Below are 24,522 nucleotides of genomic sequence, written 5' to 3'. Positions count from 1 at the left end.
AAGGACCCAACATGGATGTCTTCTTGAGTTGTAAACCCTGAGTGCATACTGTTGAAATAAAATTGATATGCCTTTTCTAAATACATTTTCTCTATCAATGACTTAAATTATTAACTGTGGTAATTATGTTTGTGTAATATAGTAACCATGCAGTGTTCAAATGCGTCCTAACGTTCAGGTCGCCTTCATTGGAACTTAACGTCACTGATTCTCAACAAATCTCACTATTCTGTGTCCTGATACGCGCAAGCGGGAAGAAAAACAACAGCTATGACGGACTATAATGAGGATTAAGTTGTTAATATGCTGCTCCGGCCAGGCAACAACTTCAAATATGTAAGCTAAGCTCCACCGTTAGCCTCCATGTTTATTTCCGCAAACACTGAGCACTTCTTCAGTTGGCAGAACACTGAGAACGCTGACATATTGCGCTCTCTACTGCGCATGTGGGACACTTTCAGGTCATTTGCCTGTTCACACTGCAAAATGCATACAGGTCGCATTTACTGGCAGTGTGAACGACCCCAGCAAAAAAATCGGAATTGCCAAAAAAATCTGAATTATGCTGCAATGTGAACGCACCCTATGGAGTCTATTCTGTAGCTTTCGGTGTACTTTTATATCTGCTCCTTAGTCGCATATTTTCGGGGTTGCTACTGCCTCTAGTGGCGTGGGGGTGGTAACACAACTAACACAACTATAATTACATTACTAAATCAGAATAACGCAAAGTCTTTATTATTAATTTTTCATTCTCTTAAGAAATGTAGAGCTAATTAAATGATCTAAACAAGATCTTAAAGTGGTTCCAGTTTCTCTCGATGGTCAACCTGTTGAAACTGGCACATTTTAAATACCTTGGGTCGTTCCTGGACAGTCAGCTCAACTGTGCTGAAAACACTGACTATATTTTGAAGAACTGTTCTCAGAGACTCTACCTTTAAGAAGACTTAGTGATCATGGGGTGACCCAACTAGACTCTAGTTGGGTCACCCCTATGTCTTGAATTTGGGGGGGAAAAAAATCATATTTTATTTATCGCTACAGAAGTGAATACACATATGAAACTCATGGGTTTGGTACCTCAAAAAAGGTTAAGAACCACTGATATAGAGCATAACACTATGCATATGTAAGATAATTTATTAGTAATTTCTTTATGCAGGTCTGTTTTGTTATAGGAAAGTGTTGCAATATTCAAACCCACAATTTAGCAAAGTTATGTAAATCAGAGCTGGACCACCAGACATATTTTGTGGAACTGCAGAAAAATGAAAAAAACAAAAGCAAAAATTGAATTGTTAATGCATGTCACCATGAGAAAGGCCTACTTTTTAAAAACAAAATTAAATCACACATTTTTGACTCATGAAGTAAATTTTTTTTTTGCAAAAAAAACTTATTTGTGCATGTCATAAATATTTTCTTGCTATTCTAAGTTTTTGTCTGTGACTCAAAGTTTTGCTTGCGATTCTCACATGAGAATCACATGTGAAAATTCTCAAGTGTGATTTTTGTTGTGACTAAAATCACAACAAAAGATTCCTGATGTGTGCAAATAAATGTTTATGTTTGGTAAAAATGAGTAATTAAAAAAAGTGTCTTCCTTTCTCTTCCTTTGCTAGTTAGCTCTGGTTAGCGTATGTTATTCTTTAGTTTTTTCTTCTTTTTATTCCTAAGTTGTCACAACCATGATGTGACATGGTTGTGACAATTTATAAAACTTTGATAAAATTTTGTGAAATAAAAGCTTAATTTTGGTAAAATGTAAAGATTCCATGGACCTGATGAGCTACAACATGGCCCCCTTCAGAATAATGTCATATAAATTGAGGTAGTTTGGCATTTTTGCCAACTCCATCAGTTTTTGTGACTATTTCAGTGAAATTGTTGTCAAATCTCACTTAAATGTGCAAATAATTCATTTTAATGTATTTTACATAAATTGCATTACTTCACATGGACCAAGTTTTTCTTTTTACTCACTAGTTTGTCACCTTCAGTTCTGTGTCAACTCCGTCAGATGGACTTTTTGTTTTAAATATTTATTTTGTTTCTTGAGAAGCATTTGTCTGTAAAATTAGTAAAATATCACTAATAGGGTATTTTAAAAATCATTTTATATTTATTTTTGTCAGATGATGACAAAGTTCTGGGTCAGGTCGATTAAAAATGTAATTTTTAAAAAAATGTTGCAACTGGGAGCCTGCACCTTAGCTTCTATACATTTCCAAAACATTATTTGTCATATTTGCATACAAAAGGTTGAGAAATAATTTTTAAAAAATATGGAAAAATTAAAACTTATTTTGTCCCTTTTCTCAAGAATCACTGCTTCATAAGACAAAAACCGAGGAAAAGTACCATTTATATTCGAGGGAGGTTTTCACATCCTTTTATTTTTATTTTCCTTATTTTGTGTGCGAATTATGTTATTGTCTGACGACAAATGCAGTTCAGTTTAATCGTTTATGCCTTAATAAAATATTTAAATAATTTTTAAAAAAAAACATCGGGTTTGATGCTTCGTTATCTAAATAACTGAATGGAGTCCGATTACAGTGTATTTAGGTGAGTTTTGACACTTTATCTTGATATTGTTCACAGAAAAAGTTTGGGTGGCTGCCGCACATTTTCACGCCAGGAAAAAAGTGTGCGTATATTTATGCAAACTTTGATGCAAAGTTCATTTTTATACATGCCGACTTGTGCATAAAATATGGCGCCGCACATATTTTGTACGTACGCTTTATACATGATGGAAACGACAAAAAAAAAGTAGACGTCTTGGAGAGTTGCAAAAGCAAATCTGATTTGTTACTCCTGTGTACATTTTTTATACTAATGGCGTATTCTCTTTAATTTATTCAAATAAGGCGTATTTTTGCTTATCCAACCAGGAGCTGTCTCGGACCCTCTTAAAAGTTAGAAACTCCCTGCAATTTGTTTTCAGGATCAAACACCAGTTGTCTCCTTTATCTAAACAAAGTGGAAGCAGAGATTCTCCGCCACCAGCTTGAACTCAGGATGTTTTATGGCTTTTCACAGATCAGTGTGAAGCTGGAACTTCTGTTTCTTTCCCACACAGACAAAGGGCAGATCAAAAGATCTTAGCAAACAATCTGCTACAGGCAACATAAAGGTCAATAGGACAGAATAAGTTATTAATCCAAAAACTATAATTAGGCTATTTCAATCAAGACATGTTAAGTTTTAAAACTAGCATATTTTAAATTTATTTTCTTAACAAAAGCCAGCTTGAAATGCTTCTTACTGTTGGGTCTCTGCCCTTTTTCATTGAAGGGTTCTGGAGACAGGCAGGCAGTAGATGTTGTGTTTTGCCCCGATTGCTGCTCTGCTGCTTTACAGCTGCAATTCATGCAGGCTTTTCCCTCTCCCTCCTCAGAACCCCAGATGGTTTGGTTTGTATCTTATGGCTGGGTTTTGTTAGGTTTGTCTGGGCTTTTGATAATTTTGGTTATGGGTTTTGTATTCTCAAAGTCAGAACAAGTCTGGTGGACATAACATCATTCCCTGGTGGTATGCTTGGGATCATTGTCATGCTTTTTTCTCTCTTGCTCTCGGCAAAGGCGGACGCTTTTTTCCTACCCCAGGATTTCTACTGWGGAGCTTGTGGATACCTGACTTATTGACAAATTTGTGACGGACTTGGTCGAACTAGCGAACACTCAAGACTGTTGGTGTGGACAGAGACGAAGACTCGAAAACTCACTAACGAGTTGGAATCGATCTTGGAGAAGTTGCTAGTTTCGGCTCAGTGGAACGACCAAACTAATATGGATGATTGGGAACTGAGATGTATCAGAGAGACTTTAGGGAAGATTGAAATTAATAATCTTCCCAATCTAAGACTTTCTCTAACTGAATTGGCTTTCCCCATGTGGCCTTGGAAGGGCTGCATATTTCTAATCTCCTTGAAGATATGTAAACACAACGCTCTTCCCTCCTCACCCCCTCTGTATCCATGGAGTTGTGGAGCTGAGCGCTCCTAAGGACATCATTCCTCGATAACACCTTTGTCGGACTTCTGCCGGGAGGCTGAGCAACGTGGTTCCATGGTCCTTTGATGTCACCGCCTTCACTCATGTCTTTGTTTTGCCCACTGTTTTGTCTGAATGTTGCCATCTGCCCTCCTCTGTCCTTTCTTCTTTTTTGTTTGAGTTTGTTAGAAACGGTGGAGTATCCCCCATTTAACCCAGAAAAGGATTATTTTAGTTTACTAGTAATATCAGAAATTGTGGAGTACGCACTATTTAGATCAACATTATACAGCCCAGAACTGGAATCAGAATCAGAATTAGAATAACTACAAACTTGGAATCCAGAAATACTTAACAGGAACAGTCACTGCTTAGTTTATATTACTTTTAACCCAGAAAAGGAATTAGATCAGTCACTCTTTAGCTTATTTTATCAGAAACTGTAGTCACTATTTAGAAATAGAATTAGATACTTAGCAACCCTTAACAGGAGCACTTAGTTTACATACTTTAGAACAACATTAGATTAGTTTTCTTTCCTCTTTTTTTCTTTCCTTTGGTTTATTTTGTTTGTATTTACTTTTAACTCATGTAAAGCACTTTGAATTGCCTTGTTGCTGAAAATGTGCTATATAAATAAAATTATCTTAAAATTTTATTTATATAGCATAATTTTATTTATATATACCTTAAAAAACCGAGTCGTTTCATCTTCAATGCTCTTGTTCTTGACCAAATACTTATATTCTGCCGTAATTTGCAGTTCTTAAAATAAAAGTGATTTTCTAGATATGTTTTCTCATTTTGTCTCTCATAGTCGAGGTCTACCTTCGATGTCAAATACAGGCCTCTCATTTTTTTTTAAGTGGGAGAACTTTTTCCCCCACTGTAATTAGTGACGTCACTAATTGAACTTGGCAATTTTAGTTTCACAGAATCAGCAGCATGCATATCATGCTTGTTGGGTCTATTGGTTTTCTATACCTTTACTAAACCTTCTAGAAACTTACTTTCAGTGCAAAAGTTCAAATGTTAACAAAAACTGTGATTTATCTAGTGATGTGGAACAGAGTCTAAAAACACAGCTGTAAATGGTCTCAACTTTATTTGTATACTAATTACTAAAATATATCTTGGAGAAAAAAAACTACAAACAAAACATCTTCATGTCTGCCAATGGAAAATCACCAAAACACCTGAAATGGTCTTATTCCTGTGCAAGTGATGAATACAAGCCAAATCAGAAAACATAAATATACCAAGATCTTTTTATACAGAATATAAATTTAACCCATGAATATTACTTGTGAGATCAAAAATTTTAGAACAATAATTACTTTCCATCCTGTTGCTGTACTGCAAATAACAGAACTACAAAACGTCTATAAAGTTGAAAGGTTATTTGCTTGTCAATACCATTTGTGAAGACATTTTGAAACGTAAAAATCTTTTTACACCAGAATTCATCTTACATTTTCCATTATGAAAATTTACCAATTGCAGTTTTGTTTTTATAAAACTATGCAATTTAAAATATATATATTTTACTGTCACAAAAACAGTAAAAGGCTGAAAGTACCAGTAAATTTTCTTCACATCAACAGTAAAAAGAAATTGCAACCTTTTCCAGTCATCGTCCTTCACATAACAGAGCACAAGGAAAAAGCCCTTTTGTTTGTTTTCTTCTTGAACAGAATGTAGCTGAGCAATTTTGCAAAGTTGTATCTGATCCACAATGGCCTAAAAATGTTACTTGGACACAAAGTAGGAAAGTAGACAAATCTGACTAAAATGCAGTGTGTGCAGCAGCAACAACTTTACAGCACCGTGGTAGTTAACATTTCGGTACAGAATCTGTACAACTGGCTATAAAAATATTCAAGCTTGGCCAAAACTGGAGAGTAATCTCAACCACCTCAGTAAGTCTACAACAGAAAAAAAGAATTTATGTTACGACTGAATCAAAGTTCAGATCAGATGTGGGAATGAGAGAGACAAAGAAATATTCTTACAGTAAAAGAACAAATGAGTGTTTCAGTCACTGTCATATTCTTCTATGATGACTTCCTCTTCCTCCAAGAGCGCTTGGTTTGTAGTAAGATAGGACTGACTGACTTGTGTTCCTCTCTCAATCCTGCAGTGTAATTCCTCTTCTTCCTCGATCTCCTGGCCCATCTCTTTGTCTCTTAGATTCTCCAGTTTTAATCTGTACACATGTCACAAAGACAAAGACGTCGTAAATTTTAATTTGAAACCTTCAGGTTCAGTTTTCTTCATTGTAACCGTGGACACATTTTACAATAAAACACTGATACAATAAAACAAAGACACAGGATGCCAAACTTCTCAGTTGTTCACTGCTTGTCCACAAAAACTTTGCACATGTGTTTTATGAAAAAAAAAACAATCAAACAAAAAAAAAAACAATAGTGTTAGGAATTAGTCCCTCCAGGAAGTGGAGATGATGCAATAATGGATAGTGAGCTATTTAAAATAAATTGTTTCAATTATTTAAATTTGTAGACTATTTAAAGTAAATTATTCAAAGTGAATTTTCTAAATTAAGAATGTTGCAGATTGTTTATAGATGTCTGTTTTTATTAGCATTGCTGGTGGTTTATATTTTGTTTTGTTTAATGGTATTTGTACTTTGTAATGTTTTGGGGGTTTTGTATGGGCTGCCATAGGTGATGAAGGCAGGCCCTATAAAAGCTGGCAGAATCATTGTGTCCATGAATGACTTGAACTGTCAAGATGTGTTTGGCACAAAGAAATCAACACTTAGTGTTCCAGCGAGGTACGTTTTGTTTTGTTTGTATTGTAAGTTTATGTTTTGTATTCTAATGTTTGTATATATTTTAGTTTTCACAGTGACTGAGGTTATTGTGGTGACTGTGATGATCATGGTTGATATTCATCAACAAAAATAAAATGTTGAAATTCACCCGTCGAGATTGGCTGAGTAATTCAAGTGCTGGGGAGCTGCTATAGAAACTATTAACTCAAATTCATCATTCACAAATTTTGCGCAAATCTGACCAATCACCATAACATTTTCTATATTTCACTCTTTTCTGAGTTAGTGATATGGACCTGTATTTGCAGAGGTCCTGAGGTGATTTTTGACACTGGTTCTGCTCAGAAGGTTTTCATAGGCTGTGATACTTGTTCTAGTTTCAGGCTCATGTTTAACATATATCCCATGATGCTACACAGTTGATCTGTGCAGCACCTCAGGAGCCTCCATGCAGGCCTCCAGCCTTCCACACCTTTATCTTATGCAGCTCATTTCTCACCTGAAAAGTGAAATTGTACTCGGGCTCTTCCATACCCCACTGATGTCGTTTTGCTGCAACTCCTGTGGACTTTTTTTTCAATTCCTGATCTTCCTTCTCTGTTCTTTCTGCACAGCTCTCAGCTCATTAAATAGGTTTGATCAAAATTCAGCTGAAAAGAATCACCCTAACCCCTAACTTTGCAATAGATGAAGACCCTCAAGATGTTGGTCCTCGACCATCTTTACCATCCTGGTGAGGTCTTCAAAGGATTCTCTGCAGCTCACTCACTGGCCTAACATCAGGATAGGTAATGCCATTATCCTCCACACCACTGTAACATACTTGAAGATGACTGGAAGCACTGTAGGGATTGTGTTCTTTGATTCCTTCAGTTTTTTGACACCTCGAGATGCAAGCAGTGGATCATCACCTGTCCCAGTGGTTACTGGACTACTTTCGTAGCTGCTGTTAGCATGTGTCTCTGACAGGGTGATTTGGAGTACAGATCAATGCTCTGGCAACGTCACCATTCACTGTTTACTCTGCAGACTTCTCCATCAACTCCCAAGACTGCCATCTACAAAGTTTCTCTGTTATAGACAACCTTATCACTAGTCTGTCACCCTTGTCACTGTCTGTACTCTGAGTACAGACAGTGAACTCAGGACTTTGAGGATTGGTCCCACGGGATCATCTTTTTTATTGTCATTTGTAAATCTTTATTTATTTTACTGTCAATTCTTGTATGAAACTATGGCTGTATGGAATATTTTAATACTGTACTAAGAGTGTAATAGTGGTCTTCCAACCAATCCTAATACCTACCTTCAAAAATACATGAAAATTCAAGAAACATTTGGAGCATCAGTGCACAACAAAGTCAGAAAATTGACAAGCAAGTCCCAGCAGCTGAAGAAGAGAGATGTGACTAAAATCCCACCACAACAAACAAATAACAAAAGCTGGACTTCAGTTCAAATCCGATCAGTGGGGGAGGGTTGAAAAAGTTGGTTGGAAAATATGTAGTAGAGGAAATGCTGCCCTTAAATATGATTGACTCACCCTGACTGACATTTTCATGTTCAAGCAGTGGTGGGTTGTTAATAGCTGCCAACTAATAAATTAACTTGTAATCTAACTTAGTTAAAATAAGATATTCCTTTATTAATCCCGCAGTGGGGAAATTTGCATTGTTACAGCAGTACAGAGGACAGAGCAGAACCAATATAAAAATCTATATACAAAAAATACACTGCTCAAAAAAATAAAGGGAACACTTAAACAACACAATATAACTCCAAGTAAATCAAACTTCTGTGAAATCAAACTGTCCACTTAGGAAGCAACACTGATTGACAATCAGTTTCTCCTGCTGTTGTGCAAATGGAATAGACAACAGATGGACATTATTGGCAATTAGAAAGACACACTCAATAAAGGAGWGGTTCTGCAGGTGRGGACCACAGACCACTTCTCAGTGTCTATGCTGTCTGGCTGATGTTTTGGTCAGTTTTGAATGTTGGTGCTGCTTTCACACTCGTGGTAGCATGAGACGGACTCTACAACCCACACAAGTGGCTCAGGTAGTGCAGCTCATCCAGGATGGCACATCAATGCGAGCTGTGGCAAGAAGGTTTGCTGTGTCTGTCAGCGTAGTGTCCAGAGGCTGGAGGCGCTACCAGGAGACAGGCCAGTACACCAGGAGACGTGGAGGAGGCCGCAGGAGGGCAACAACCCAGCAGCAGGACCGCTACCTCCGCCTTTGTGCAAGAAGATGGGGGTTGTGCTCACAGCCCAACATTGTGCAGGATGCTTGGCATTTGCCAGAGAACACCAGGATTGGCAAATTAAATTCGCCACTGGCGCCTTGTGCTCTTAAAGATGAAAGCAGGTTCACACTGAGCACATGTGACAGACGTGACAGAGTCTGGAGACGCCGTGGAGAGCGGTCTGCTGCCTGCAACATCCTTCAGCATGACCGGTTTGGCAGTGGGTCAGTAATGGTGTGGGGTGGCATTTCTTTGGAGGGCCGCACAGCCCTCCATGTGCTCACCAGAGGTAGCCTGACTGCCATTAGGTACCGAGATGAGATCCTCAGACCCCTTGTGAGACCATATGCTGGTGCGGTTGGCCCTGGGTTCCTCCTAATGCAGGACAATGCTAGACCTCATGTGGCTGGAGTGTGTCAGCAGTTCCTGCAAGATGAAGGCATTGAAGCTATGGACTGGCCCGCCCGTTCCCCAGACCTGAATCTGATTGAGCACATCTGGGACATCATATCTCGCTCCATCCACCAACGTCACGTTGCACCACAGACTGTCCAGGAGTTGGCGGATGCTTTAGTCCAGGTCTGGGAGGAGATCCCTCAGGAGACCATCCGCCACCTCATCAGGAGCATGCCCAGGAGTTGTAGGGAGGTCATACAGGCACGTGGAGGCCACACACAATACTGAGCCTCATTTTGACTTGTTTTAAGGACATTACATTAAAGTTGGATCAGCCTGTAGTGTGTTTTTTCACTTTCATTTTGTGTGTGGCTCCAAATCCAGGCCTCCGTTGGTTAATAAATTTGATTTCCATTGATGATTTTTGTGTGATTTTGTTGTCAGCACATTCAACTTTGTACAGAACAAAGTATTCAATGAGAATATTTCATTCATTCAGATCTAGGATGTGTTATTTGAGTGTTCCCTTTATTTTTTTGAGCAGTGTATAAGTGAATATAGAAATACTGAAACATTATTGTATGAAATATAAAAAAGAAATAAATTCCAGGTGTATATGTTAAGGTAGGCAGATAGGTGATGTTACACATAGATTAAAGTAAATAAATAATAAATGAAATAGTAATGCAAGTCATATTGCACATGGTGACAGATAGGTAAGTTATGTTTTAAATGGTGAATTTGATATTGCACAGTTGAGCACTATACCAGTGATAAGTGAGTAAAGCGAACAGGTTTATTGCTTGTAAGTTAGAACCAAGTAAATTTTTCGAGCAATCACTAATCAGAAATCGAGATACCTATGCCACCCTGATCAGGAAATCCACAAATTCAAAGCCTTTAGAGAGTTCTGATTTAATATAAAGAGAGAGATCATATTTCACCTATTTTAGTTTCCCTTGATTGGCTTCCAGTTAAATCCAGAATAGAATTAAAGATTCTCCTTCTCGCATATAAAGTGCTTAATTAAGCTCCATCATTCATCAGAGATCTGATTGGTCCATATGTTCCCAACAGAGCACTTTGCTCTCAGACTGCAGGTTTACTGCTGGTTCTTAGAATTTCTAAAAGTAGAATGGGAGGCAGATTCTTTTATTATCCGGTTCTTCTGCTGTGGAACCAGCTCACAGTTTCAGACACTCTGTGTACTTTTAAGGCCAGATTTAAAACTTTCCTTTCTGATAAAGCATATAGTTAAAAATAATATTTAAATTTTTATTTGCGATATACAATAATCAAGTAGGAGTTGGAATAATTAAGTTAATTAATTATTTTGAAAAGGACGGTGACTTTTTCACATGGGTTAAAAAGGAATTTTTTCCCTTTGTAAATTAAATAATCATTTGAAGGTACATCTTGCAAGTACTTAGGTTATCTTAACGTTTTCTGTGTTCAGTGTTGTCACCAAGGCCTATAAAATATGTACAAAATGTATAATACATGAGCATTAAAAAGGTTTCGTACCTGCCAGAACATGTCCTTAGCGACATCTGACCAACATCTTGAATAACAGCCATCTGTGCTATCAGGGAAAAAAGTAGGATTTAATCACCATTAATTAACTACCAGAACCATTCTTTGTGGTTCACAATTTATTTTCAGATCAATTTATTTAGCCCCCGAGTCCCAGCCATGTGATTTAGAGTATTGGTCAATACCGAGTCCCAATCTGATACTTCAAAAAACATTTAGAAAATGAACCCCCTAGATGAGAGCATCACCTAATTTGCATATTTGATTATGTGAGCCAGGATATTTAGAAATGAATATCAACATCGACAATGCAAAAATAATATAAAATACTTTTTAAATCACTTTTTTACTGCAAACAAACTTTACTAACTTGTGTGAACCTACCCTAAATAAATCACTTTTGTGTAATATAAAAATTAACCAAAAGACAGTTATCAGCTGTAGGCACATACAGTGGAGGAGGTAAATCAGTGACGGAGGTTGTGTGAGTCAAATTTATTTTTGGAGCGACAGTTTTGGTAAAAAAAAAAAAAAAAAAAAAAAGCAAACATGAATAACTATATTTACATTCTATTTACTGCAATCCAGAGCAGGATCAATGGCAACTTTGTGCATGTGTGATTCCATTGCAATGTGTAATGGAGTGGAGTGGGTCTCCTCTGCCTCTGCTCTACTGCAGGGTGAGAATACGGTCAGACAACAGGCTGCACTCCCAGCACCTTGGAGATGGGAGGGGTTCATGGCAGCTCTCACTGCTCACTGTAACTGTAGTACTATCTATGCTTTTCTGTTTTGTCACCAATGTCTCCAATAATGGCAGTTTGAAAAGACTAAATGCAGCAGCAATGTCACTAAGTTGGAAACAGTCCTGATGCTGTGTTCTGCTTCACATTACTAAAGTTATGCTGAGAAACCATGCCTGCAGAGAACTATATGCCCTGTCGCGGGAACACGCATTGCTCTAAAGCAGGGGTCCCCAAACTTTTTCCTGTGAAGGCTACATAGGTTTTCCCTTCTCTGGTGGGGGGCCAGAGTCAGTTTGTAGCAGAAAAAGTGTTTCTATGGATTGATTTTTACCCAGAAAGCACATGGGCAAAAACCGTTAGTGAAATGGTCACTGGGACTGACTAGTATATATTCCATTGAGGGAAAATAACTTTAACATATGAATTCCTCATATGTTAACTTAAAGGCTTGTTTTGAAGTATAAGCTGCTACTTACAGGCTTCGAAGAACTCGACCTGGAATGCGGCGTTCATAACAAACACGTGTTCATCTGCTCTACCGCTAGCAAACAACCGTACTGATTATATAACATAAAAGTCAAGCAGTTCCCTTAAAGTCCAACAGATGGCAGCAATGCGCCATGCAAAACAAAACACCCACAGTTTACAGGACACACTTCCTGCTAAAGAGCCCCCTGGTGGTTGAAGAAAAATCCACATATAAACCGGAAAATACTCTGAATGCTCTGAATGCTCTCTGGTATTGTTCAGGGGGCCGGACCAAATGGGCCGTAGTTTGGGGACCACTGATCTTCATTGCTGCTGCACACATTTGATGTGCTGTTCAGACACTGCAGCTGATTCCATCGTAGGGTTTTAGCAGCTTCTTCAGTCGGCTGACTGGGAATCATAACTAGGAATTGAAACTTAAAAAGTTTATCAACAGTTATCACCTCTAGGCACGTACAGTGGAGAATATAAATGAGTGACGGAGGTTGTGTGAATAACCTCAGTCACTGAGGTTATTCCTATCCATTAAGTAAATGGATAGGTTTTTGACAGAGCTTTGTGTGTTTGAGTGTGAAAGGTAAGGTTTTGTGGGGGAGGGGGATTTTCTTAACCAAAGGGGGCTCAACAGAAAAAGCTTGGGAGTCACTGGTGTTAGGAACTATCTATAAAACCACAGATCTTAAACGGTTTTAAACATTTAAATAAGACACTTTCATATTTTAGTTAGTAATTGTTATTTTAGGAATCCATTGACCAAACATAACTGTTATTACAGTAATTTGTAGTATATTAAAGACAGTAACAGTGAGGCATCCATTGTGTGCTACCTTGACTCCTTGTAGGGTTACAAAGTTTGGCCAGGAAAGGCAGCAACTGAGTCTGTAGACCGGCTGGTGTAAGACAGAAGCTCCTGAACAAAGTTTGCACAGCCACACAGTTGTCCTGGCGCTATAAAAAGAAATATTTATTAGTATTTATAAATGGAAATCCTGAATCCATATTGATCAATTGTTTTCAGTGACATTGATTCAGAGATTTGTGTATATTTAAACATAATAAAGAATAACCACATGTGCAATTGTATTTTTAGCTTTATTTAACCCAGGGTGCTTTTATTCTTTGCTTAACAGGTTTAAAATGATTGGACATTGGAGGCACTTGTGAGGTAGCTTCAAAAAACAATTTCAGTAGCAAACTGTAGGCTACTGAAATATTCATGAGACCATTCCCAAAATAATAATAATTTAAATCCATCTATTCATCATTTGTAGTCGAGACAGAAATTTTAGTCAGTATTAAATAAAATAATGCTATTAGTGTAGTTGAGTCTGGGAAACAACATATTGCTAGTGGTGGATCTAGAAAAATATGTATGGCGTGGCAAGAGATGGAAAGTCCATCTGGTGTCCGTTGCCATACATTACTTGATTGGACAGCAGCTATAGCCGCTGTGATGATGCGCTACTAGTATGCATCGAGTCATGTCCACAAAGCCATACTGTTTCAATGCATGATGAGCAGGACTCGATTACAAAAATATTTGTAGCACCACAATTTATTATCAGATTTCTATTAAATATGGCTTAAATTAAAGATGATAAAATTGCTAATGTTTCAATTCATACAATATGTATTCTCCTGGATGTAAATATATAAATAGTTTGTTTTCTGTCAGTTCTGCCAAGATGCAAGACAGGATGAATTTCTCTTATATTGGTAAATAATAACTAGCGTCAACACAGGCTAGTAAACAAGGCTCCACTGTGGCTATGGCATCTGTAGGTATCAACAATATACTTTACATTACTTACATAACTTTACTGTCGTAAACGAATATTTTCGTAATAATCTATCAATTATTCTTATGATTAATCGATAGATTAATCATAATCGAGTAATCGAGAGTAATCAAGAAAAAAATTACAAAATAAAATATTGGTAAACCTGGCATAACACCAGTGTTACTTTTGGTATCAACATCAGTCCAATTTTTCATATTTGAGCATCCCTAACATTTAGTTTTCTGTAGTTTATAAAATTAACCTGTCACAATAATAGCTCGCTTTCTAACTTAACCTGAAAAGTTATACAAAGATCTGACATTATATTCAATTTAATAATAAAGAGGCAGTGGGGTGCTGTGGTGGCCAGTGGTCGAGAAAGTACTAAAAATTGTACTTAAGTACAGTAACGAAGTACTTGTACTGTGGCGCAGGGGCAAAGCACGACCCACATATTGAGACCTTAGTCCTCGTGGCAGTGGTTGCAGGTTCGATTCCCGTAGTGGAGACATTTGAGGCATGTCTTCCCCCTCTCTCATTACCCTGTTTCCTGTCAAACTACTTTCAAATAAAGGCCTCTAGAGCCAACAAAACCTTTAAAAAATAATAATAAAGAGTCAGGCTCACAAATACACTTATAAAAAATGTCTATGCTCCAGCTTTTAGTTTATGTATTCATCTTTGGTGAGTTTAACAGATGAACTCTCACTTTGCACCATACCTGTCAAGCTTTGGGTTTGAGAATATGGGAAATGTCGCCTGGAGTTAGGGGGCTTGGAGTGATGGCGGGCAGGCAAATGAACAAACGTAAGATGGGGGTGGGGAGGAGGAAATGAACCACACAGCTGCTACTTGAACGACAGATGTACGTGCACTGTGCGGGAGTGAGCTACGCGTACACTGCCGTGAATGACAGAAAAAAAACACTCCTCCTGGCTCTCATTGGGGGTTTTGGTTCAGAAGGAGGGTATTTTTATAAATGCTATTACAGCCACAGGGGGATTTCAATTTTTCAGTTTACCTCTCATCTTCTATTTACAGGAATTAGTGAGATTTTTAACATCCATCCATTTTCTTTACACCCTTGTCCCTCAGTGGGGTCGGGAGGGTTGCTGGTGCTTATCTCCAGCTAACGTTCTGGGTGAGATTTTTAACATATGAAAATAATATATCTTCAAAAAGTTACACATTGTAGCTTTAATGTCCAATTTGCCACATCTATTTCTTTAATTCGCGGTTGCCAGTTAGGGTGGCTACAAGGTGGCAGCTATACCACCCAAGAAGATATGCCCCTGCATATTGCATATTTACATTTACCACTGAAATCCAGCTGACAGAATAGCTTTACTAAAGTCGTACCTTTTTGTTGACTAGACACCAACTGGGTTTGTGCAGCGGTCTGAAGCCAACAGGAAGTTGACAAGAGTTTGAGTGGATCAACCCTCTGGTTGCCACTGAAGATCCATAGTCCCCCATTGTGTGACGAATCTAAAAAGAAAAACAGCATCTTTAGAACACTGAAAACTAGTCATCAGACAATCCACACAGGACACACAGTCGGTAGAACAACAATCAATTTATTCATAATGCTATTTATATATCAAATCGAAATCTCAAAGGACACATTCACACAGCTGTCCACTGACCACTACCTGGTGGTGAGTTGGCTCTGGTGGTCGGGGAGGAAGCCGGTCAGACCTGGCAGGTCCAAACATATTATGAGTGTCTGCTGGGAACGTCTGGCACAGTCTTCCATGAGATAGAGCTTTAACTCCTACTTCCGGGAGAGCTTTGAACATGTTTCGAGGGGATTGAGGACATTGAGTCTGAGTGGACCATGTTCCGCATCTCCATTGTCAAGGCAGCTTATTGGACCTGTTGGTTGTTGGTGCCTCTCAGCAACCTTGGGTGGTTGCTGAGGCAAAAACTCGGGCGTGGAGAAAGACTTCCGCACAGCTTTGAGGCGATTCTGACCCACCACCAGTCTCAGGAGGAGAAAACAGTACAGCACCTGTGTATAGTGGGGATGGTGTGCTGCTGGCCTTGACTCGGGACATTGTGGGCCGGTGAACAGAATACTTTGAAGACCTCCTCAATCTCACCAACATCCATTGAGGAAGCCGAGCCTGGAGATTCGGGGTCAGGTTCTCCAATCTCTGGGGATGAGGTCGCCAAGATGGTTAAAAAGCTCCTCGGCGGCAAGGCCCCATGGGTGGATGAGATTTGTGCGGAGTTTTTAAGGCTCTGGATGCTGCGGATTGTGTTGGTTGATGCGATTCTGCAATATTGCATGGACATCGGACACACAAGTGTCCGATGTCCGAGGGGGTGTATATATTGTGGTTTACATCCTGGTTGTGGAACACTAGACCAGCTCTACACCCTAAGCAGGGAGGATTTTCTGCCCCAAGTGGAGAAGTTTAAATATCTTGGGATCTTGTTCACAAATGAGGGAAAAATGGAGCAGGAAATCAACAGGCTGATTGGTGCAGCGTCTGCAGTGAAGTGGGCACTATACCGGTCTATAGTGGTGAAGAGAAAGGTCTATTACTTCGCCGTGGTAAGTCGAAATGCCAACAGAAGTAATAGCTCCCTTCTCAAGATCAAGCCGCATGTTTTGATGTATATATTGACGTGGTGCATGCACCGGTTCGAGCTGCATTAATGGTGATGGAACAAAAATACATTGGATGTTGAACAATAGGCAGGCCCCAATGACGGTAATAAAGGAAAATAGAAAATTCCTGAAGAAATTTAACCAGGGCCTGCCAACGTGTGCCCGTCGGTTGGAACCCAGCGTTCTGATGCTAAAAATTTGCATCAATGCTAAAGAAAGCTGCAATGTACTCAACAGCATGTGGAGAGTCACAAGCATGGAATTATGCCATTTTGTATGTTACAATTAGTGTATACGCTAAAATTTGCCAAAATGCTATTAGCCTAAATGGTGGCAGTAGCATGTGGAACATCACTAGCATGTTCTTTTAATTTGACTTGCTCCATTCAGTATACTAAACATGTCTAATAAGAGAATGAGCTAATAGCTAACTTTAGGGAAGGCAGTGCGCAAGGCAGTTCACTATCCTGAGGAACATAAAAAAGGCTGGGAGGAATATTGAAGCTTTTATTTTGAAATTTTCAGTAAGCTTCATGTTAAATGACCACACTAATTCAATGTGAAAAAAGAAAATAAGCTGAAGTTTGAATTAAGTTTTGGTGATTTAAATGAGAATTTGGTTGAAAATGTTTAAAATGTATTAATCAGTAAGATATGACAGGATGCAACTCATCAGCTAAATCCAGCAAAAACAAAACCAAAAAGATGAAGCTATCCGGGACAGAGTGGCATGGGGCAATGGAGTAGAGTGTAAAGACAAATAAGTTATCACCTCAGCATAAAGATGATGTTCATATGATGTGCCAAACCATGCACCTAGGATTTTGCAAAGATTCTCAGACCACAGCGTAAGAGTGTTGCAAATGCAATTTAGTGACAACATTCTTCCACAAAGTCCAGGATGTTATTCAAATGTCATAAATTCACATGTCCACTACAGAAAATGTACTGAACACTGCGTGATGAAAACACCAAGGGTGAGGAAGATGGCTGATTAGATCTAATTCCTAAGAATTCCTTGCACTGGAGACACCACTGCTGGAAACATGACTGCTTAACTCCCCTTCCCTTGCAATAAAATTCAGAGCTGATCAGATGAGAACTGATCGCCACTCCAAAAGAAAGATCTGAATCTCAAAAGTCTTGTCTTTTGAGTAACCCTCGAACAGAGACACAGGTCAGAGCATTTCCTTCAAACCGGCTGGCCAGGAAAAATAACTATGACCATGTGAAATTTCAGTTTTTCTTTTTTAATAAAATTTGCAACAATTTCTGTTTTTTTCTACCAAGATGGAATGTTGAGTAAACATCCATGAGAAATAACTCTCTGGATTTTAGCAAATGGCTGCAATGAAACAAAGAGTGAAAAATTTAAAGGAGTCTGAATACTTTTCATACCCACTGTATAAGTTAGGATAGCTTCATTCTACACTTTTTCAATCTATACAACACAATTTTTTTTACATTTCTTATTGAATGCAGTTGGAGTGTTGACTGTGTATACGTCTACCTCTATATATTTAGTTTCATGTTTTTTTTTATATTCTATCAATCTGCCATTAGTTTATACTATCTATTTAAGGACTAACCATCCAATTTCCTGTGAGAAGATCTGCATCAGACAGGTACTCGCTAGCTCTGTCCACATCTTCTATGTCAGAGAAGAAGTCCAGATAATTCTGATGGAGGCATAGGCTGAAAAACTCTCCAGAAGTTTCTGAACGCTCAACAACCAACTGAATACAAAGATAAACAAAAAAAATCTAAATGAGCACCCAGATTATTGTCAAATTAAATAAAGTGGGGAAAAGAAAAAAAAAAACTTACTTCGGGCTGCACGAGTAATTCTTCTCTATGATGTTGCAAAAGGTGAAATGGCAAAACAAGCCTTTCATTTGGACAGTCACCATTTCCACCTGTTGGTCACATCATTGACACATCATTTGGCTTAAACTGTACCACAATCGTTATACGCTTACAATTCAGATTCAACTGTAGACCACTCTACAATGTTATTCATATAAATTCAAAAATACTTTATTAATCCTAAAGGGATATTAAATGTTGTTGTAATTCATATTAAGCATCCATCCATTTTCTTGTACCCTTGTCCCTTAGTGGGGTCGGGAGGGGTGCTGGTGCCTATCTCCAGCTAACGTTTCGGGTGGGAGGCGGGGTACACCTCAGGCAGGTCGCCAGTCTGTTGCAGGGCAACACAGAGACACACAGGACACACAACCATGCACACACACACTCACACCTAGGGACAATTTGGAGAGGCCAATTAACCTGACAGTCATGTTTTTGGACTGTGGGAGGAAACTGGAGTACCAGGAGAAAACCCACCATGCACAGGGAGAACATGGAGACTCCATGCAGAAAGACCGGGGCTGGGAATCAAACCCAGAACCTTCTTGCTGCAAGGCAATAGCTCTACCAACTGCGCCACTGTGCAGCCCCTCATATTAAACATTTAAAGAGTTATTGTAGATACTGATGCTGTGGACAGGGAGAATTTCTTGCATTACAGTGAAACTGAGGAAGCCTCTGACTGAAAGCACATATAACTTGATTAAAGGTCACATAAAGGTCATTGTAGGTCTTCCTACTTATGACATAGCATTTGGGTATTAAATCTACCAAATGTATCATTTTGCACAACATAAAATCAATAAAATGAAAAAAACAACTCTAAATTGTATTTTTGTCTACAGCTGGAGGAATTTTATTGAAAATAAACCTATAAATGAAAAATTGTATGCAACTGTGTAAATAATTATCAGTGAAGGTAGAGTTGTACAAATAAGAATGATCTTATTCTTATTTTTGATTCTGTACATAGTTCACACACTCTATACCCTGCACCACCACTGTGTTTCAAGCCAGTGGTAGTTTAATACCAAAGCTGCCCAATCAGTACACAATAATTCTGATGCCAAATGTTCAAGCCATTTTATAGCTAGTACTCACGTTTGCAGTGCAGAATCTTTCCCAGTGCCCTAAACAAGAAGAAAGAAACATCTTTCCCACCAATAGGCTGATGCTCTTCTTGCTCCTTAGCCGACTTTGCTCGTTTTCCCTTCTGTTTTGATAGAGCAGCAGCTCTTTCCAATGATATTGCAGGTGGTTTCTTCAATGTACACAATCCTTTTTCTGACAAATTTTCAAAAACATTAGAAAGATAACATAAGTTGACCTGTCCTGAAAAGCACAAATTTCCATTTGCAATATCCATCCATCCATCCATCCATCCATCCATCCATCCATCCATTTTCTTTGCACCCTTGTCCCTTAGTGGGGTTGGGAGGGTTGCTGGTGCCTCTCCAGCTAATGTTCCGGGCGGGAGGCGGGTCACCCTGGACAGGTCGCCAGTCTGTCGCAGGGCAACACAGAGACAGACAGGACAAACAACCATGCACACACACACATTCACAACTAGGGACAATTGGGAGAGGCCAATTAACCTGACAGTCATGTTTTTGGATTGTGGGAGGAAACTGGAGTACCCAGACAAAACCCACGCATGCACAGGGAGAACATGCAAACTCCATGCAGAAAGACCGGGCCGGGAATCAAACCCAGAACCCTCTTGCTGCAAGAAGGTTCTTGCAGCAAGAACCTTCTGCAAGAAGCAAGGTTCTTGCTTCTTGCAGATGCAAATGGGGCTGCCACTGTGCAACCCCATTTGCAATATAATTGATTTTAAATTTGTACAACTGCATTTTTGACCCCTTAAGTGTCATGGAGTGGAATGTGGAATAACTTTACCCAGTAGACAGCTAAACTGTAGGCTATTAATAGCACTTCGGATATCTCCAGAAGATCCTGAACAAAGCATTTCCAGTTCTGCCTTATCAGGAACATGCAAACTCTTATGATTCTGTTGAAAATGAGAATATTAAATTAGGCAGATAATACAAGAAAAAAAAAAGTACTTTTGTACACTTTATCTCACCTTTTCTGCCTCCACGTATGCAATGTTTTTCAGAACCTTCATCATTGTTGTTGCAGGAACAGGATTAAAACTGAAGTGAATGATATAATATAATGTTACTGTGAATCTAGTATGGTAGTAATCAAATATTCTAAATTTAAATTAAACAAAAGAAAACTGCTACAAATGTATTTTGTTTCTACTAGCAGCACTGGAGTAAAAGAACAAAAGTACAATATCACCACCATTTAAACTGATGTAGCACATCACCTATATTTTTTTTTGCAATATTGGTTAAATAATTCACTAATTATAAAATAATATTAAAAGTAGGCATTTATTCCATTTAAATGTTAGCTCGAGTCACTGAACCCTGTTTCTCTGTAGGCGTCGACTTACATGCTGGATTCAGATAACTGACTGAAGCAAACACTCCATTCAAATGAATACACGATTTAAGTCTATGAGAGAAATATTCACTTAAAATCTGATTTTACAGAACATTCAGTTTCTCCTTTAAAAGCATCAAACAACCCCTAGAATATGTTTGAATGCAGCATCTTTTCAATCCAATTGAAAAACCCTTCATTAGTCCCAAAAGGAAAATGTTGTACTCATACTATCCCAGATTCTTCAGAGTTGTTGTATGTGCTGGTAGCTGTGAGCACGAAGGACTACAAGTATGTCTGCATTACAACAAATCTGAAGAAGCCTTTGTCTGAGGACACTGTTGTAAAGCAGTCTCATGAAGAGGACGCTCAGGATTTTTCATACTTTTCTTGAACAATCATCGATTTGCACCATCATCCCCAGTGGTTCTACAGTGGGTCTCAGAACAGAATCAGCTTTCTTTATCCTGTTGGTTAGTAATGTTAAATATCTGGCTCTGATCAGAATCAGAATCTATAACCCTATATTTATGACTTGTCATAAAGTGTCATAGGGTAAATCATGACACTTTTAATACAAAGTTGACATTATTGAAAATGTCTTTGTTATGACAACTTGACATTAAGCAAGACATTGTCTTATAATGATAACATTTTAAAATTCACCTGCTATGACATTCATGACAAGTTATAATATCTTGCTTAATGTCAAGTTAAGCAAGATTTCAAGATGGCGACACACGGTTGGTGGGGCTCCGTGTTTGCCACCCCGGAATTTAATTTTAAAGCCTATTTACCCAGTTTAATCCTAATTAAGGATTCAATTGACGGACCAACGCAGCAACAATGCAAAGATACACGCCAACAATGGATTTCCGGTCATTTTTACACCGCACGCGGTAGGCTTGCCCCACACAGACAAGGAAGGCAGCCTCACTTTCTGAAAATCTTTCTGGCTCGACTGTTTCTACTGTTTGTTGTCGGATCTCTGCTACGGCGCATTCCTCACACCGAACAAAGACGGGATTCACAAGGTGAAATCACCTTTCATCTTAATTATTTTGGACATGGTCATTTTGCAGTATATTATGCTATCCACAGACTAACTTCGAGGCAAATTACTACGCTTAAAAAAATTAAGCCGCTGAAAGGAGATATTGACATTAGTACACATGGCCTTCCTGCTCGTTAGCAGGTGATGTACAACTTAATCCAGGACCGAACAAGGACAGAGTTGTGGGGCGAGGTGGAGGAGTATTAATTTACATAAAAGACCTACTAGAATCAGTATGTTTAAATGTTTATCTTTCATCTCGAATGAATTTTAATATTGTGATGGTGTACAATCCACCATCAAGTTGCAGCACAACTTTTTAGAATAAACTGGATGGACAAATTGAAAAAAATCACTTGGAGAACTGTCGTGAAACCTGGTTGGAACTGATTGAGATCTGTCCAGGACACACAGAAAACAGATCACAAAAGCCCAGAGGCGACAAGTAATCTTGAATCATGATTTAATGTTGACTGAAACTTATATAATCTTTATTGCAACAGAACTTATATAATCCTTATTGTGATAGAAACCCAGAAGAAACAAATAATTCAGTATTATGATTTGATATGATTAAAACTTGTGTAATCCTTATTTTAATAATGTACCACTAATCAATGTGATGAATTATGTGGACCTGATTTAAGGAGTAAATATAAGAAATCATAAATAAGTCTTATTCAAGTTAGATGAGATGTCTTAAGATGAGATGTCTGTGTGAGAGCAAGAACTATCAGCGCGGAAGAAACAGGAAGTGGGATTGTGAAACAAGCAAAAGCACCAGATGTTGAGTGCAGATAGGAGCTGCAGCAAGAATAGAAGAGGAAGCTCAAGAGCCGAGTAGGAAAGAAGATAACGGTTAGCCAAGGCTTTTGACGTCAAGAAGATTGTGTAAGCAGCTAGTGCATGCACAACGAAGATGCAGAAGTAGATAATTGTGTGAGCCGCAGATGCCCACACGACTGAAATACTGAGAGTATAAAAGGCACAGGCGAGAGAAGAACGGGGTTCTTTGTTCCAGCAGCGCTGAATCAAGACCACAGGAAGATGCAGGATCAAGATTGGGGCGATACTTTGAAACCACGGGAAGGCAAAGACTTCCCACTGCTTTAGAAAGAAACAAGATCCATTTATCCACAACCCGGGGTTCTGATTCGACACCTGCCCTACTCTCAACCCAAGAAACATCTCAACGACGCTGCAGTAGACATGGGGGATAGACAAAGATCACCTATGGATAAAGAACTGAGCTCATGAAGAATACTCACCAGTTCAACTTTGGATTTATTCTAAAAAGGACTCTGCTATGGCAAGATGGGTCCCTGACCATGGAATTTAGAGTTTTCTGCTGCCAAGATCAACTCAGCATCTGGGAAAGAGTGGAACTGCATCCCAAAGCCTCTCTTAAGGTTCAGTGACACAGTATAGGGACTAGAGAGAAGTGTGTTTTCTAAAATTCTTTTATATTTTAATCTTTTGATTTTTGATTGAAGTAGCTGTATGTCATTTTCCCCTGCTAAAGCTTGCTAATAAAATATTAAAGTCTACTTGATGCTGTGGACAATTAAATCAATTAAGTCATAGGAATAATAATTCTTTTGGTTAACATAAAATCAATGTTCATGATCCTAGTGAATTGGGGGCTTCAGACGTTTCTTTAGTTATGATAAATAATGACCTTGGGGCTCGTACCGAGTCTCTAAAATTATCTAGACTGTAACAAGTGCATGTTATTGATAGAGAAAGAGCTACCGTTAACTGGGGTGGTTTCTGGAGTCAGGCTACCACGGGCTATTTGGATGTCTGATCCATTAACTGTAATAGGTCATAATCTCAGGATCTGAAGGTGGTTAGAGTCTAGACGCATCTTTCTCGCTTCCATCTTAAACAGAATACCCTCTATGTACTCATCTGTGGTAATACTCAGGAGTTAGGGGCTTTTCGGACTCGTTAGACGGAGAGCTGGTCAGTAGTCAGTCAGTAGGAGTCTGAGAGGAGGTAGGGGTGTGGCTGACTATTGCGTAATAACAGAACTGATAGCAAAATTTGATTTTCACCAGTTAATCAATAGTCCCTCTCATACCACTAAAAACAGTCAAAGTTTAATAGATTACATTTTTTCAAATAAACCTGGTTGAATCATAAAATCCTATAACTTGGTGTGCGGCTTATCTGACCACAATATTACTCTCATTGCAAGAAAATTATGTGAAAATTGTTTTGTCAGTCGCTATAACACACAAACAGACTGCAATACAAATTCCAAGACAGGATGTACCCAAATTTGAGGCCGAATTAGCTAAGGTTAATTGGGATGAGGTTTCCTGCCAGAATCAAATAAATGATTGCTGCAACACATGCATTCTTAATGTTTGTAATATGAATAAGTTTCTTAAAACCCATACGAAGGGACGAAGAAAAATACAGCTACCTGTCTTTCCAGTCTCACATTAATAACATTACCCGCTCGGCTTATTTTCACCTACGCAACATCAATCGCCTCCGCCCCTCCCTTACTCCCCATTCCACTGCCAT

The 24,522-nt window shown here is 38.6% G+C and overlaps 1 protein-coding gene across 6 annotated transcripts in view; it reads right to left on the bottom strand.

The window, feature by feature from the left end:
• Positions 1 to 5,089: 5,089 nt before the first annotated feature.
• rad17 (RAD17 checkpoint clamp loader component) overlaps positions 5,090 to 24,522 on the bottom strand; it is a 56,379-nt gene continuing 36,946 nt past the window's right edge. For 2 of the 6 annotated variants that reach the window (XM_008402239.2, XM_008402241.2), the window contains 9 exons: positions 20,566 to 20,635; positions 20,379 to 20,490; positions 19,581 to 19,763; positions 18,438 to 18,526; positions 18,200 to 18,346; positions 15,353 to 15,481; positions 13,040 to 13,160; positions 10,969 to 11,026; positions 5,090 to 6,207 (listed from right to left, as the gene is read on the bottom strand). In XM_008402239.2, the coding sequence (XP_008400461.1) occupies positions 6,036 to 6,207; positions 10,969 to 11,026; positions 13,040 to 13,160; positions 15,353 to 15,481; positions 18,200 to 18,346; positions 18,438 to 18,526; positions 19,581 to 19,763; positions 20,379 to 20,490; positions 20,566 to 20,635 (1,081 nt within the window). In that variant the 3' untranslated portion in view covers positions 5,090 to 6,035. The remainder of the gene's footprint in view (positions 6,208 to 10,968; positions 11,027 to 13,039; positions 13,161 to 15,352; positions 15,482 to 18,199; positions 18,347 to 18,437; positions 18,527 to 19,580; positions 19,764 to 20,378; positions 20,491 to 20,565; positions 20,636 to 24,522) is intronic. The other 4 variants (XM_008402240.2, XM_008402242.2, XM_008402243.2 and 1 more) reach the window with 4 other exon arrangements.

Source organism: Poecilia reticulata, unplaced genomic scaffold (genome assembly GCF_000633615.1).
Source record: "Poecilia reticulata strain Guanapo unplaced genomic scaffold, Guppy_female_1.0+MT scaffold_196, whole genome shotgun sequence".
Lineage (NCBI taxonomy): Eukaryota > Metazoa > Chordata > Actinopteri > Cyprinodontiformes > Poeciliidae > Poecilia > Poecilia reticulata.
This window is presented reverse-complemented; position numbering and strand designations above follow the sequence as displayed.